General features: G+C 37.0%; 1 protein-coding gene across 1 annotated transcript; it reads left to right on the forward strand.

Moving 5' to 3' along the window:
* Positions 1-37: 37 nt before the first annotated feature.
* tmem135 (transmembrane protein 135) lies at positions 38-14,582 on the forward strand. The gene is made up of 15 exons (XM_026942003.3): positions 38-490; positions 2,234-2,361; positions 5,335-5,427; positions 7,963-7,996; positions 8,097-8,162; positions 8,420-8,466; positions 8,606-8,647; positions 8,799-8,960; positions 9,278-9,347; positions 10,792-10,959; positions 11,122-11,185; positions 11,266-11,342; positions 11,533-11,631; positions 13,244-13,311; positions 13,495-14,582. Exons 1-15 carry the CDS (start codon positions 350-352, stop codon positions 13,625-13,627), a joined length of 1,392 nt encoding a protein of 463 aa, XP_026797804.1. The 5' UTR covers positions 38-349; the 3' UTR covers positions 13,628-14,582.
* Positions 14,583-16,053: the final 1,471 nt, after the last annotated feature.

Raw genomic sequence — 16,053 nt, forward strand, 5'->3', positions numbered from 1 at the left:
CTAAGTAAATTTGCAATTTTTTTGAATAATGAGCAAAATGTACAACGACTATGCAAATAAGAATTCTCTTTGGATTTCATTCACTGTTAGCAGCATTAGCATTCCTGAATTTCTCTAGCATTTCAGCTGGTTCTCATTAACTGAAGCTTTCAACACTATCCTGGCTGAATATTATGTCCTAAATTTGTAGTGCGGGCCCGTTTAGTTTGCATATAAATAGTAGAATTAGTATTAAAAGTAAAACTACTTAAAAGTATTAAAAGTTCAACATGGGACTGAGCTCTCTTTAAGGCACGAGAGCGCGCTCTGGTGAGCACGTGAGCGCGCGTCCCCGCGCTCTTCAGTAAACATGGCTGCTCTCAGCAAGTCCATACCGCACAACTGCTATGAGATAGGACATACATGGAGCCCATCATGCACAATTTCAGCACTGCAAGTCACAGCCGGGGCTCTGGAGGCCTCTCTCAAAATATACGCACCACTATATCTAGTAAGTATATTGTGCATGTGTGTGTGTATATAGGTGGCTACTGATGCGAATCTTAGAGCTAGCTAGCTAGCGTCAGTATGTTAGCTAGCATTAAAAAGCAATGACACTGCTAGCTGATGTCTCGATAGCAACGAGTTGTCTGTGTGATAAGCAGGTTATAGTATTGACTTCTTCCCAGGATTCTTTATATAATCATGGCTTGACGCTTGTGTGCCTGATCAAGTAAACAAGTGATCATTGCTAGTTCAGTACTGAATGTCAGTCAGTGAATAAGACTTAACACTTTAAGTTTACATGTTAACTGTAAATGCTTTTCATGGGATTAGCTAACTAAAGCACTTTACATGGTCAGTGTGCACTGATGATCAGAGCTGATCAGGTACTGCTGTGTAATGGCATCAGTGGTGTCCTGTGTGCACGTACAAGATCTGTGTTTGCTCTCAACATCACACACAAAGAACATCTGGATCTAATGAAGAAAAACAGTGTTACCAAGTGTTTTCAGGGGAAAGTAGCTAACGCATGCTCTAGAAGTCATTTGATGAGGCAACTGACTAATTTGCATATTCGTTGAATCATCATGATCATTTGTGTCTCATTGTGTGTTGCATGAAGAAAGCAGATTTTCTGAACACACTTGAGTAGAATAGGGTTAGGGTTAAAGAGAAAATAATAGATTAGAACTTATTTCCTATAGAAGGAGTTAATCTTGTTTATGACACTACAGATAAACTATTTATATATTTGCAAACTATATTATTTCTGTCTTGAACACAGACCCAAAGAGCAGTGGTTGTGAAAAGTTTAGAATTAGCATTAATTCTAATTAGAATTAGGATTAATTAATGGATTAACTCAATTTTATTTCTCTAAATATAACCAAGAGGAGAGTATGAAGTGTGTGGGTGGGACAAACAAATAGTCCTCATGATTGGTCAGTGGGAAACAATGGTGAGCAGTGATTGGTTGTTGGGAACATCGGCTCATGCGTCTAGTCAGACTCTACTAAACTGGTGGTGAGTCTGCCTCAAGAGCTCGAGAGGCATACTGCGTGCAGGAAAGCTGTTGACATCAGCTCCAAAAGTCCGAAAAACTCCAAAAGATTTGTCACTAGGCTTATTTTTGAAATTAAGTAGCAAAATGCATTTCAGGCCTGAGTATTGGGTAATCAGTATCAGATTTGTAATACTTCTAGGCTGAGGAGTTACACAACACAGTCAGCATTTGCTGATTTTTAAACATTTGTAGCTTATTATGAAGTCAACACATTACGTTTCTTATGTCCATTTGCCCATGTGACAGTAAACATGCCTGTTTTTACCTTTTGGGAACTTCGGGGCTGTTCTGTATGAGTTCAGCACAATATACAGAAATGCTTAATAGTCACTATTGAACACATGTCCTCATGCTAGATCGAAGAACACTATCAAGCTGAAACCCTGTTAGGGAGGAATTAGTACAGCAACAAAAATGCACAAGTCAAAATGTTTTTCGTTCTGTTTTTATGTAGTGCTCATTGAAGTGCAGTGCTCGGTGAACAGGTAGGTGTTCAGATCGTTATTTGAAGACAGACCGTGACTCAGGAAGTTCGTTCCACCCCTTGGGTGACATTACAGAGAAGACAACTAAGCCAGGATACATCTATTATATAACAAAATTATACAGAATTATACAAATGAGTCCAGAGAAAAGCCTGTCTGTTGATCAGATAGTCAATTTCATACAAATGTAATGCTTCTCTAGATTGCAGCTATCCTAAGAAGAAGGAAAAAAGACTACTACAAGAAGAGACTCCTCCCTGAAATCCTGCAGTCTGTGTCATTTCTGACTACAAATGGAGGCCTGTACATCGCCTTTTTCTGCCTTCTTAGGTAGGAGCACATAAACAGTAGCATAGTCTCTACACTTATTTACCACTGAACCGATTTACGTGTCAGTTACGTGTCAGTTTTAGACAGAGTGGCTATCGGTTTTTGAATCTCTGCTCTTATCAACTGTTTAAAGTCCAAGTTCAATATACAGAGTCCTAAAAAATGCATATCTGTTTCACAATCATCAGGCATCTGGATTTTTCCTGCCTTATGATGGTAAAAAATGAGGCAAGTTAAAAAAAAAAAGTGTGTCCTACATATTCAGGGCCCCTTGTATAAAAGCTGCATACTCATAAATGTTTTGATTTATGAAATAGATTTGAGTATATACATGTCCTTATGCAAACTTTAGACCATAAGTACACCGGTTCGCTGGGTTTTGTCAGGTCAGTAACTGACCCCTAATGGGTAATTTGTAATATTACTAGTATCTTTCAATATCACAATGCTCATATATATATATATATATATATATATATATATATATATATATATATATATATATATATATAGTTATATAGTTATATAGTTATATATATATATATATATATATATATACAGTTCCAGCCGGTTCTAGATTGTGTGCACTCTCATTGCTTTAAAGAGGTCACTGGAGAATGAATTTGCTTATGTCAATAGATAGCACTGTGCAAAATATCTGCGATGTGCAAATGTGCCTGACTAATCTTGTGCCAAAATGCCCAGTGATAAAATTTTGTAGTTGTGCCTGATGGCTGGCTTTGTTAGGCCTGTATACTGTCAGGGCAAATTAAATCAGTGAATTGTGGCCAGCTTTCTGTTTGTTTGTTTAATCTTATTTTATTCTGATTACCCATCTAGAAGAATGCAGAATATGTGCATTTTCAGTGAATAGTTTTTGCACACCGTATATTTTAACATTGAATTGAGAAATGTTTTTTATTAAATGTTTATACCAAAGCATGGTTGAATTCTTGAATCTGATTGGTCAGAAGGTGTGCATTATTTACAGCTCGGACAGTAGTTCCGGCTGTGACATGAACAATATGTTAATATAATGCGCTCGATCTAATACATTATTGTTTCTATAGTAACAGCTCTTACACAGGGACTTGTATGGTGGACGTAATATAATATAATATAAGACTAATAATAAATAGATTTAAAAAGCATCTTGTTTACCAAAGTAAAATGTATAATCTTTGATGTGATGAAGTTTTTTTCTTAGGACACATTTATTTAACATTTACGGAAGGGGAAGTCTCAGTGTAAGAGCTTTGTAACACTCACAGTGCTTTGCAAAGTTTCCCAGCAGGAAAGTCTTAAGGACAGTGGAGTTTACTCTTTCCCGTTTCTCAGTAAAATGACAAGCTATGTTTTTTTGAGAAACAGAGAGAGCTAGAGAACGACTGTTTATCGCAGCTATAACATAGGTGAGAACAGGGCCTAATTTGCTTCTCGGATGTTCCACAACATTAAATCTAACTATAAAATGTTAAAATGTGACGTTTCATTCATTAATAAATTAAACCTTGTAATCGCTGGGAAATCGCTGTGGTAGCTCAGTGGAATAACACACTCCAGACCATGCTGTTGAAAATATCGTACGAAAATAATCCACTCCGGGGGCGAGTGGGAGGTGTAGCGGTGTGCATTATTTTCATCAGGTGTTATTACTGTCATGTGTTATTCCTTACTTATTGAACTGAGGAATGTTAGAAATTACTTTATTTTATGTGGTCCATTCTAGATCTAATCTAATCTGAAAAGGGCTTTTTGATGAAAAATCTTGATCACTCTAGTTAGGAACTTGTATCACACCACATATTTGTATGTTTGTGCATATTTAAGACTAGCTCTTTTTATGAGTCTTTTATCTGTAATCCTATCTTGTTTACCATTTAAGTGCATCTGCCTCTATGCAAGGACTCATTCAGAGTCCCAATAAAATAAGTTCCACTAAGTATAGGTTTCCTTATTTAATTACTATTCTGGATCATTTCGTTTGGTCTGTGTCAGTAATAGTGATTAAACTGTAGTAAAACATAAACTCCAACAATTCAGACAATGAAAGCAGCATATTACATAAGAGACACTTTTCAGACAAAAAAACATAATGAAGGCTGCTGGGTTTTGCTGCAAAAATAAGAAGCAATTATGACACTCAAATCTCCAGAAGAACTGTGGCTGCTTCTGCAAGATGCTCGGTAAAACGTATAGCAAATTTTCTTATAAAACTGCACAAATTGTACCTGAGACTACTATTTATTTTTAAAGCGAAGTATCGTCACATCACATATTGACTTTGTTTAATTTATTACTGTTTACTGCTCTTTATTGTATTTTTATTTTTTTTTAATTTCATTATTTTTGAAGGCATCTTTGCTCTACAGCATTTCTTTGCATGTGCCTAAGACTTTTGCACAGTACTGTATATTCATGTATTAATAGCTGTGAGAACTGTTAAACTAATTCATTGACATAAAACATTCATGCAGGAACAGAGCAAATATTGCGAATGGGATAGAGACATGGGTATGATGAGAGTCAGTGCTTGTTTTAATATTTATGTCATTCATGCAAAATGCCCAAGGAGCAACCTGCGGACAAAAAAATAAAACCATGGCAGCAGATTATAAGTAGCATTTTTCTGTGGGTAAACCTAGGACCTGCCACCACAGGATTGGAGAGAACATGTGGTGAGAAGTTTGTGCATATGCACTCAAATTCGCATTAAGTGTTATGAATCTGATGTTTTTTGTGCATACACCACGTTTTAGTCTTAAGTCTGTTCAAAGTTTTATACATCAGGCCCCAGGACTTTTGTAGAGCATTGCTGAGCATTGTATCAGGATTCACTGATTGTAAGAAAATAGGCTATGATCTAGTTTAAATGCTATATTGTGCTAAGCTGTGTGCAGTAGAAATTCATTTTGCATCAGTTTTACGGGTAATAATCACATTATTTTCTTCTGGCCTCTTTCTGTGACACAGGAAGCTGCTGGGCCGTTTCTACTCCTGGTCGGCAGGCTTTGGAGCAGCACTGCCAGCTTCGTACATCGCTATTCTGATAGAGCGCAAAAGCAGGTTTGGTTGGATTCCTGTTAGGTTTTTGTCAACCTCCAAGTATGCAACCAAGTCAGATTCTTGGTATAACTAGCAAGGAAAAGATCACAGTGGATATTGTAAACAAATAAATGCTAGATACCATCCCTGCCGAAAATACAGGAACAGCAAGGCCGATTCTTTTGTTTTTGCTATACCCTGAAGACATGTGGGTTTGAAATCAAAAGATGAATGAGATGATAGATCAGAATATCAGCTTTCATTTCCTGATATTTACATCTAGATGCGTTAAACAGCTTAGAAAATGGCACCTTTGATGGCAGACCACCCATTTTAGGTGAACAAAAGTATAAGAACACATATACAGTCTTAAAGTAATTATAGTAAATAACCCTTAATATTTGGTTGCATATCCTTTGCTTGCAATAACTGCATCAAGCTGGTGAACCACTGACATCACCAAACTGTTGCATTCTTCTTTTGTGACGCTTTCCCAGGCTTGTACCAAAACGTCTTTCAGTTGTTCGTTTTAGGGGGATTTCTCTCTTCAGTCTTCTCTTCAGGAGGTGAAATGCATGCTCAGGTCTGGTGATTGACTTGGCTAAAATCTAAAATGTCTAAATGTCTGAATGCTTCCACTTTTTTCCTTTGTGTATTGGCAGTGTGTTTTGCGCCATTGTCTTGCTGCACGATGAAGTTCCTCCCAATTAGATGGGATGCATTTTTCTGTAAACAGGCAGACAGAATGAGATTTCTAAATTCATTCTGCTGCTACCATAATAAGTTACATCATCAATAAAGATTAGTGAGCCAGTACTAGAAGCAGCCGTGCAAGCCCAAGCCATGACACTACCTCCACCATGCTTTACAGATGAGCTCGTATGTTTTCAATCATGAGCAGATCCTTTCTTTCTCCACACTTTGGCCTTCCGATTCTTACTGCTGATGAGTGGTTTGCATCTTGTGGTATGGCCTCTATATTTCTTCTCTCGAAATCTTCTTTGAATGGTGGTTTGTGATACCTTCATCCCTGCCCTGTGGGCATTGTTGATGATGTCACTGCCAGTTGTTTTTGGGTTTTTCTTCACGTATCTCACAATGTTTCTGTCATCAACTCCTATTGTTTTCCTTGGCCGACCTGTTCCCTGTCTGGTTGTTAGTACACCAGCGGTTTCTCTTTTTCAGTACATTGCAAACTGTTGTATTGACTATGCCAGTGCTTGTGCAATGGCTCTGATCGATTTCCCCTCTTCTCTCCCATAGATAGCTCTCTGGTCTTCATGTTGGTTTATCCTTTTTAACAACAACTGGAGTCTTCATAGGTGGAACCCAGGGCTATTAATTGTTTAAACAGTCAATCTAACATTGCACACATGGGCAACAAGGAATGCCTGTCAGTGACATTTTCCAATTTTTTTGACCACTTGAACAATGGGTGGGCTCAAAATAAAAGGTGTCAAGTTGTTCAACACATCTAGATGTAAAAAATGAAAGATGAACTTGTGATCTCAAACACAAATGTCTTCAGTGTATAGCAAAAAACAAAAGAAATGGCCTTACTGTTCCAATATTTTCAGAGGGGATTGGATGCCAGCTTATAGGAATTTGAGTTTCCCTACTTATACACTGCAAAAAATGACATCTTAGCAAGTATATCAAAAATATCTTGAATATAGTCAAATTTATGAATTGTGGTCAATTTTACATCTGCTCATTCATGCAATTATCCATTGAGCCAATCAAGTGGTGGAAGCGCAATACATTAAAATTATGCAGATACAGGTCAAGAACTTCAGTTAATGTGTACGTTAAACATCAGAATGATGAAAAATGTGATCTCAGTGACTTTGACTTGTTGGTGCCAGATGGGCTGGTTTGAGTATTTCAGAAACTGCCTCATCTCCTGGGATTTTCATGCATATCAGTCTCTAGAGTTTACACAGAATAGTGCAAAAAAAACATCCAGTGAGTGGTTAGTAGTGCTTTGTTGGTGAGAGAGGTCAGAGGGGAATGGTCAGACTGATTCTAGCTCAAAGGAAGGTTATGTTAAGCTCAATTAACCACTCTTTACACGCGTGATGAACAGAAAAGCATGTCAAAATGCACAATACACTGAACCTTGAGGCGTTGGGCTACAACAGCAGCAGATTACATCGGGTTCCACTTCTGTCAGCCAACAACAGGAATCTGAGTCTACATAGGCACAGGCTCATTGAAACTTTACAGGTTGAATATTGGAAAAAGATCAGGTGATGTGAAAATCCTAGGAGATCAGCAGTTTCTGAAATACTCAAACCAGCCTGTCCGAAACCAACAACCATGCCTTGGTCAAAGTCACTGAGATCACTTTTTATTTTCCCTTATTCTGATGTTTGATGTGAACATTAACTGGAGCTCTTGGAGACATTGCGTTGCTGCCACATGATTGGCTGACTGGATAATTGCATGAATGTACAGGTGTCCCTAATAAAGTGAACGATGTGTATACATAAGCCCTTTTTGCTGACGCTAATGTTTTGAAGTCATACATAGTGTTTAATTTCTGTCTTGCTGCAGGAGAGGACTTTTAACAATATATATGGCAAACTTGGTGAGACCCTTAAGAATTGAATCAGGAACATTAATAGAAATTATATATTGAGGGTTATATATATTATACTAACCATTATATCATGTCTGCTAATTTCTAGGCAACTGAGACAGTATTTCGGATGGCTGTCACACGAGGCATCATTAACCCTTTAAAACATGGAGAGGTACACTCCCAGACTTTATTGCCCCTCTTTTTTCAACCAATAGAAGGATAAAATATTATAAATATTTAAGCTTTATACCACAGAACACTGTACCAATATATTCAATGACAAGCTAATATGATTAATTAAGTGAATCCTGCAGGTCGGGGCATATTTGCTTTGTTTTATTGCTGGTATGTGAATTTGATTTGCATGGATCTGACATGGAAATAACCTGATGATACAATCTCAGTCTCAGTGAGCATCTCACTTTTCAGGTTCTCCTTTTCTGTATTACTGCGTCACTTTACATGTTTTTCTTCAGGTGAGTGGAAATTTTTTTGTGCCAATTATGTGAGTTATGTGGTTTTAAAGATTGTTATGGAAGTTTGCTGTTAAAAAAATATTTTATTTATAGAACTGCATTGATTTGCAGATATTTTACTTATTTGCTTCATTTTCAGAAGTAAAGATGGACTTAAGGGTTTTGCGTTCTCAGCATTAAAGTAGGTATTTGTGTTACTAATGGATCTGGTGGTTTTGGGGTTATGTTTTTTGCTTGTTTCCTATAATTAGTTGTTGAAAAAAATTTAGAGGCTGCTATTTTTTCTATAGTCCTTTTGATTTGTCTGCTGCATTATGTGTTTGTCATGACAGGTTTATTGTAGGGAAGGAGGAAATCCCCACACATTCCAGCCTTGCTGAGCTGCCCAGTGCGTCTCGCTCAGAAAGGCCAGCTTTACCTCCAACAGACGCGGAACAGCCTTCGTCCTCTCGAAGGACCATCACTGCTCTGACTCGCAGGCTGCTAGACTCTCTGTGAGTACACGAGCAACATTTATGAAAGGTCTGATTTTAAATATTAGTGTGCCATACTGTGTAGCTTAATGTATGTAAATGAATCAATATTATTATGGGTTATTTAATTTAAATTTTTACTCAATTGAATAAATGAATGTTACATTTTATTGGAATAATTCTCAAAAAACTTATTGCAAAATTTTCCAGCCTTTACTGAAATCCACATGGTGTATTGTATAGGGCTGTGACTTCAGTTCAGAAAAAAGTTTCACGGCCATTTGCTTTATACTGCTTGTTTGGCATGCTATGGTTTGCACTATATTGTCCCCTTTCAGATGTAAACACGGACCCAGACATAGGTGTTGCAAACACTACCAAGACAACTGCATCTCCTACTGCATCAAAGTAAGAGTCTGTGCCCTTCTTAGTGTGTGTTTTTGTGTGAAGGAGGCAGAGGGCTTGCTTTAGATTAGCAGACCATTTGCACTTGGTCAGAATGTAAATTATGTCACACTACAAATTTCACTATAGGTCACTGCATAACTATTTAAAGGTTCTCCATTTAACATTTCATAAACATTCATAACTCATAATGGCCCAACATTTGTGGACACCTCACCATAACACACAGATGTGCTTGTTGAACTTTCGTCCCCCTTTGCTTTTGCTTTCCCACTCTTCTGGGAAGGCTTTCAACTAGATTTCAGAGTGTGGTTGTGGGGATTTGCCCATTCAACCATAAGAGCATTAGTGAGGTCAGGCACTGATGACAGGTGAGGAGGCCTGGCACGCAACTGGGATTCTAATTCATCCCAAAGGTGTTCAGTGGGATTGAGGTCAGGGTTTTGTGTAGGCCACTAGAGTTCTTCCTCTCCAACCTTGGCAAAGCATGTCTTTATGGACCTTGCTTTGTGAACAGGGACACTGTCATGCTGGGACATGTTTGGGTTCCTTAGTTCCAGTGAAGGGAAATTGTAATGCTACGGCATACAAAGACATCTTACACAACTGTGTACTTCCAGCTTTGTGGCAACAGTTTGGGGATCAGCCATGGGTGTGATGGTCAGGTGTCCACAAACCTTTGGCCACATAGTGTATGAATGATTGTTAATTCATTATAGAATCAATTATATATATATATATATATATATATATATATATATATATATATATATACACAGTTGAGGTCAAAAGTTTACATACCCCTTTCAGAATCTGCAAAATGTTTATTTTACCAAAATAAGAGGGATCATACAAAATGCATGTTTATTTAGTGCTGACCTGAATAAGATATTTCACATAAAAGATGTTTACATATAGTCCACAAGAGAAAATAATAGTTGAATTTATAAAAATGACCCCGTTCAAAAGTTTACATCCCCTTGATTCTTAATACTGTGTTGTTACCTGAATGATCCACAGCTGTGTTTTTTTGTTTAGTGATAGTTGTTCATGAGACCCTTGTTTGTCCTGAACAGATAAACTGCCTGCTGTTCTTCAGAAAAATCCTTCAGGTCCCACAAATTCTTTGGTTTTCCAGCATTTTTTATGGGGGGAAAAAACAATTTTCAAGATTAAGTGCATAATTTCAGCTGCTTCCAGTCAGTTAGTAAAAAAAATATTTAAAAATGATTAAAAAAAAAAAAAAGATATCAGGATATCCTTGATATCTCAGAAAAGCATCTTGTGTTTATCATGGTATCAATATTAATATCATCATATCGCCCAGCCCTAGAGAGTGCAGTAGAGGTCTGCACTATTACAGGTTTAAAGTATTATCAAAGAATATAACTGAAATCTGCCATCTAGAGGCGTGAACTGATAAAATCACTCGTGTGTGTGTCTGAAGGGATTCATCCGCATGTTTAGCGTGGGTTACCTCATCCAGTGCTGTTTGAAGGTTCCATCAGCATTTAGGCACGTTTTCACCAAACCCTCTCGTCTTCTATCACTACTCTACAACAAGGAGAATTTCCAACTAGGAGCCTTTCTCGGTTCTTTCGTCAGCATTTACAAGGTAGAGTCTGCCTCTAATTTTCCGTGTATGTGGCCTATGGTGTGTGTCTTATTCACTGCAGTTTTGGATTCTATTCATTTTAAAGCTTGAAATTGTTCACTTATATTGTTCTCGGTTTCTGTCGTTTGTTTTGTTATTTTTTTCTTCTTCCCCCTCTTAAAGGGAACCAGCTGTTTCCTTAGGTGGGTGCGTAACCTCGATGATGAGCTCCATGCGCTTATAGCAGGTACACTCCTGTGTGTGTGTGTTCACTGTAGCTTTTCGTTTCTGCTCTTGGTGCTCTAATCTACACTTCTGTTGTTTCAGGTTTTCTCGCCGGCATCTCCATGTTCTTCTATAAGAGCACCACCATCTCAATGTATCTCTTTTCCAAGCTTGTGGAGGTGACTTTAATTACATACTATTGCAATTTATTTTAATCCACTAGCTTTTTGTGGTACATCCTAGAGCTGTGGTACATCTCTAAACTCTTTTTTTTTTTTTTATTAAATATTTTGGAGGCCAGTATCTTATGTGGCGTATTGGTAATCACTGTATTTCTGAAGACATTGCATTTTTATCATCTCCTGCTAGACCATGTACTTCAAAGGCATCGAGGCAGGACACTTCCCCTACTTCCCTAATTCTGACACAGTAATCTATGCCGTCTCAACTGCCATCTGCTTCCAGGCCGTGAGTCCTCACAGCTGCATTCAAGTGTCAAAATTCATGTAAAATTAAAGGATCACTCAAGCCACAGATAGATTATCATCGACTTTGAAAACCTTTCACGTGGTCACATTTTGAGATTTTTTCGCTATCTATACACTATATGGACAAAATATGTGGACACCCATATGTGCTTGTTGAACATCCCCTTCCAGATTTAGCATTATAATGCTGAAACAGGTTCCAGTGAAGGGAAATCATAATGCCACAACATACAAAGGCATTCTAGACAATTGTGTGCTTCCAACTTTGTGGCAGCAGTTTGGGGATGGTCCACATATGGCTGTGATGGTCAGATATCCACATACTTTTGGCCAGGGGTGACCAAAGTCCGGTTTCAGGACCAAACATGGCCTGCGGACATATGTTTATAGGCCTGTGGCTTCTCTCTTAGATGTATGATAGGTGGCCCACTGGCCAACATGTTGCAATTTTTTCCTTTCACCTGATGATGGCAGCAGACTGTTATCATAGCTAACTAATATGTAAGAGGCTTTTTTTTTCTCTGACCACACCTGCAAATTAACTAACAGAATGATATGTAGTTATGGCTGCAGACTACAAGTATGGAACTGGAAACCATAAGCATTTTGTTTAGCATTGTGTGAGTCCGTAACTAAAGTGGCTTTGCAGCCAAGTATTAAAAATGACAGTTAATGTATGATTATGTTAGGGGGAAGATCACATATAAAAAGTGCTGTAATTCCTACACCTTTCACCTGATTTCCCATTTCAAATTACCTGAGCTGTGATTTCACCTGATTTGCGATTACCCTCAAATTTAAATAAAACTGTTATTTAATTTCAACTCCAATACACTATGATACACATACTTATGACATATATATATATATTTTTTTTCACACACACACACACACACACACACACACAGACACACACACACACTACAATACATTTATTGAGCTAAAAATTGGGTGATCTGCCAGCAAAGGTGCCAAAACAGAGGTTTTCCTAAACCGTACATGTTTCTCTTTCGCATGTATCTCTACCAGAAGGAAATTATTAATAATTTAGCATTTTATATTTTTATTACCATACCATTAATTATATCATACATATTGTACATATGTAATTATGTATTTTAAATTTTAATTAGTATTTTAAAATCTCTTTACAGTCCAGTTAAAGACTCAGTTTTCCCAGAAAACCACACATGTATGATCGATGATGTTTATTGCTGATATATTGATCAGTCAGCATTTTGCTGCTATATCAAAGCAGATAAGAATTAAAGCACAAGCTTTGGAATACCAAACCACAGTGAAAATGTTCTTCTCCTACTGGAGATGTTCCCATTTTTGGTTTCTCATTTGTGACTGGACATATTTACATTTACGTTTATGGAATTTAGCAGATGCCCTTATCCAGAGTGAGTTACAAAACTTATACTTAAGTGTCCTAACTGGTACTTAAACGTACACTGTAATAAGGGTAACGCATTATCAGATTGTTTAGCATAAGCCCAGTTATTTACATTGGATCTTTTATCAATTGCAGATTATCACCTGTATTTGTTTTCTGCATTTCGGTTGTTTTGTCTGTTGATTCCGTCTAGGCGGTAATGGAAGTGCAGAATCTGCGACCATCATACTGGAAGTTTCTTCTGCGACTGACCAAGGGCAGGTCAGTATGTATAGATTGCATTTCTGCTTATTAGCAGGAGCTGAGGCAGTGTGTGTGGGTGTTTTTGGTGTGGGTGATATTCTCCGGCAAAAATAAAGCAAACTGAAAGCGAGCTGAAGCCAGAGTTTTGCTAAGCATGTTAGATAACCTCTGGTCTACTTTTTTTTTTTTTTTAATTGTCAGGTTTGCTCTGATGAACAGAAAAGTGCTGGATGTGTTTGGGACTGAGGCTTCTAGACACTTTAAAGACTTCACTCCCAAACTGGACCCCAGATACACACTGTTTGCTCAAGATGCAGACATGCAGCTGAGTTAACAAGCCATGGAGACCACGGGAGTGACCACCCAGACAGCTCTTTCAACAAATAATGTGAATGGCATTGCATTGGTTGCTAGTACAAAATTCTGGCATTGCCCAGCAGCAGTATTAAATCCTCATATCCACTCATAATCCTTGGAATTTAATTGGAACTATTTCTCACCAGAGTTAAACAGATTGAAATGTTGCCAGAATTAAGGGTTCTTTACTTTTTATGCCAGTAGGTATAAAGCTTCTCATCATTCAGTCATTACAATTGTGGTGTTGAGACCATAATTTTTATTCTAGTTGAAATTATGAAAATCTGACATAATGCCTTAATTTCAGCTGTGATTTTAAACTAGAATGCTTAGAGACAAAAGAATGTGTAACACTATTCTAACTATATTCTATGGAACAATCTGGACTTTCATTTGCTCAAGTCACCGTGTGTGAGCAAATGTACATCAGCCATGTGTTTTTGAAAAGAATCAGGTTTCCTCTGTACTGGAATTAAACTTTTTATGTTAGAAAACTTACTGATATTTTCTGAAGTACATAAAACATTGCTGAAAGCGTTCAAGGGGAGAAAAGTAACAGTTTAAGTTGAACGCTACTTGCCCAAGCTACTTGATATGCACTGATGGAGTACATGCTCTGGATAGAAAGCAGGTTCGTATAGTGAAACACATAGAATATGTGTATAATTATAGAAACAGTACAGTAGCACAGATTTTCTTTAATTTTAATAAACATGTAGTGATTATATATGTAATCAAAATATTATACTTGTGTGAAACTTTAATTTATGTAAAATTGTTGCTGTTTAATATAAAAAGAATTTATATTAAAATGTCTTCCACTGTATTTCTGTGGTTAGTTTAATGTCCTGAACAGTAAACTAACTCAAAATGTAGTAAAAACTTACTAGGCAAATGCCTTCCAGATTTAATTAAAGGTCCATATTTTTTTTAAGCTGCTTCTTACAGTCTTTATATAAATTATATATTATTACATAGTAGAGCTATATATATAGTAGAGCTGTGTGTGACCTATCTATTATTAATAATAATTGTTAATAGTTTCAAATATACTATGCTATTGTTACAGAAAAACTGTTATGATGACTGAGAAGGACAAAAAATATCATTTCTGGGCCAGTATGTATACGGCTCCTCGGCAAACATTCTTAGAAATCCGGAAATTTACTCATACACTTAAGCCTAAGAATAAGAGCAGTGCAAATATACTTTGAATTTAAGAGTACTCATAGGTGATTGTTTAAGGGTGCTTCAGAGGTCTCAGACTTTTAAGAGTAGCGAAAGGTGGCAGGACTGAGACAGAAAAGAGGAAAAAGATGTACTGCAATCCAGTGATGCAGAGTTCAAGACATACTGGGTTCATCATACTGTTATCCTGTCTTTTACTCACAGATTTAACTAGCAAATAAATACAATGCAGACAACAAAATACCACCTGATTGAGGCATTCTGGCTGCCTCTGCTCCGATTTGATCTTGAGTAAAATGGCACAATACAATATGTAGACTGTAAACCTAAATAAATTAAATTCTTTTTAAGAAAAAATTCTTTTTTTCAAGTCCTCCTTGCATTACAAAACCAAGATTGATATAGATATACCCAATACTGCCTATCATCCTGAGAGCATCATCCCTACACTGAAGCATGGTGGTGGTAGTTGTGAGTTACCCTTGACCTCTTGGTTACATCTATGACTAATGCCCTCCTTTCCTGGTCACTGATTTTAGGCAGAGTCATGGTTGTGCCATATTCTTTTCAGATTTTAATAATGGATTGAATGGTGCTCCATGGGATGTTTTTCATGGGATTTTTTTATAACCTTGATGTAATCTTGACTGATACTTTTTCAAAAACTTTGCATGAGATATGTATTGATAGATCCTTCATCTTCATGATGCTTTTTAAGGTATGTTCTTTAACAAACAGAGAACATGTGACACACAGAAGAAATCCATTCAACTAATTATGAAACATCTGATGGCAACTGGTTGTACCAGAACAAATGTAGGGGTTTCACAACATCAGGGGTGAATACTTATGCAATAACTATTTATAAATAATTTTTTCAAACTGCTTTGAATTTCAGTATTGTGGACAATTTTATGTGAATTGATTTATGCCATATAATTTCGTAAATGTGTGTAAAAATTGCGGTATTACTTATGCAATGCACTATACACACTGTCCCTGTTCTCTAATTTGGGGAGTTTGTTAGAAATCCTGACGTTTGTTGTCCACTGGAGGGTGATGTGGTACTGTGCTGAAATCATGTCCACCTCAGCTATTGTTTTGGTGTAAATGTTGTGCAAATGATCATTTTATAACTTTGAAAAATTATTTGGATCCACACCTGTACAATACACACAGCTTCTGTTATCTTAGCTAATTTTCTTATTTTATCTC

Source organism: Pangasianodon hypophthalmus, chromosome 17 (assembly GCF_027358585.1).
Source record: "Pangasianodon hypophthalmus isolate fPanHyp1 chromosome 17, fPanHyp1.pri, whole genome shotgun sequence".
Taxonomy (NCBI): domain Eukaryota; kingdom Metazoa; phylum Chordata; class Actinopteri; order Siluriformes; family Pangasiidae; genus Pangasianodon; species Pangasianodon hypophthalmus.

What these genes read in the sequence shown, in the direction of transcription:
- tmem135 (XM_026942003.3), top strand. Translation starts at nt 350, where the DNA reads ATGGCTGCTCTCAGCAAGTCCATACCGCACAACTGCTATGAGATAGGA. An exon ending in ACCCTTTAAAACATGGAGAG is followed by an intron (nt 8,163 to 8,419) that starts GTACACTCCCAG and finishes CTCACTTTTCAG; the next exon opens with GTTCTCCTTTTCTGTATTAC. An exon ending in GCTCCATGCGCTTATAGCAG is followed by an intron (nt 11,186 to 11,265) that starts GTACACTCCTGT and finishes CTGTTGTTTCAG; the next exon opens with GTTTTCTCGCCGGCATCTCC.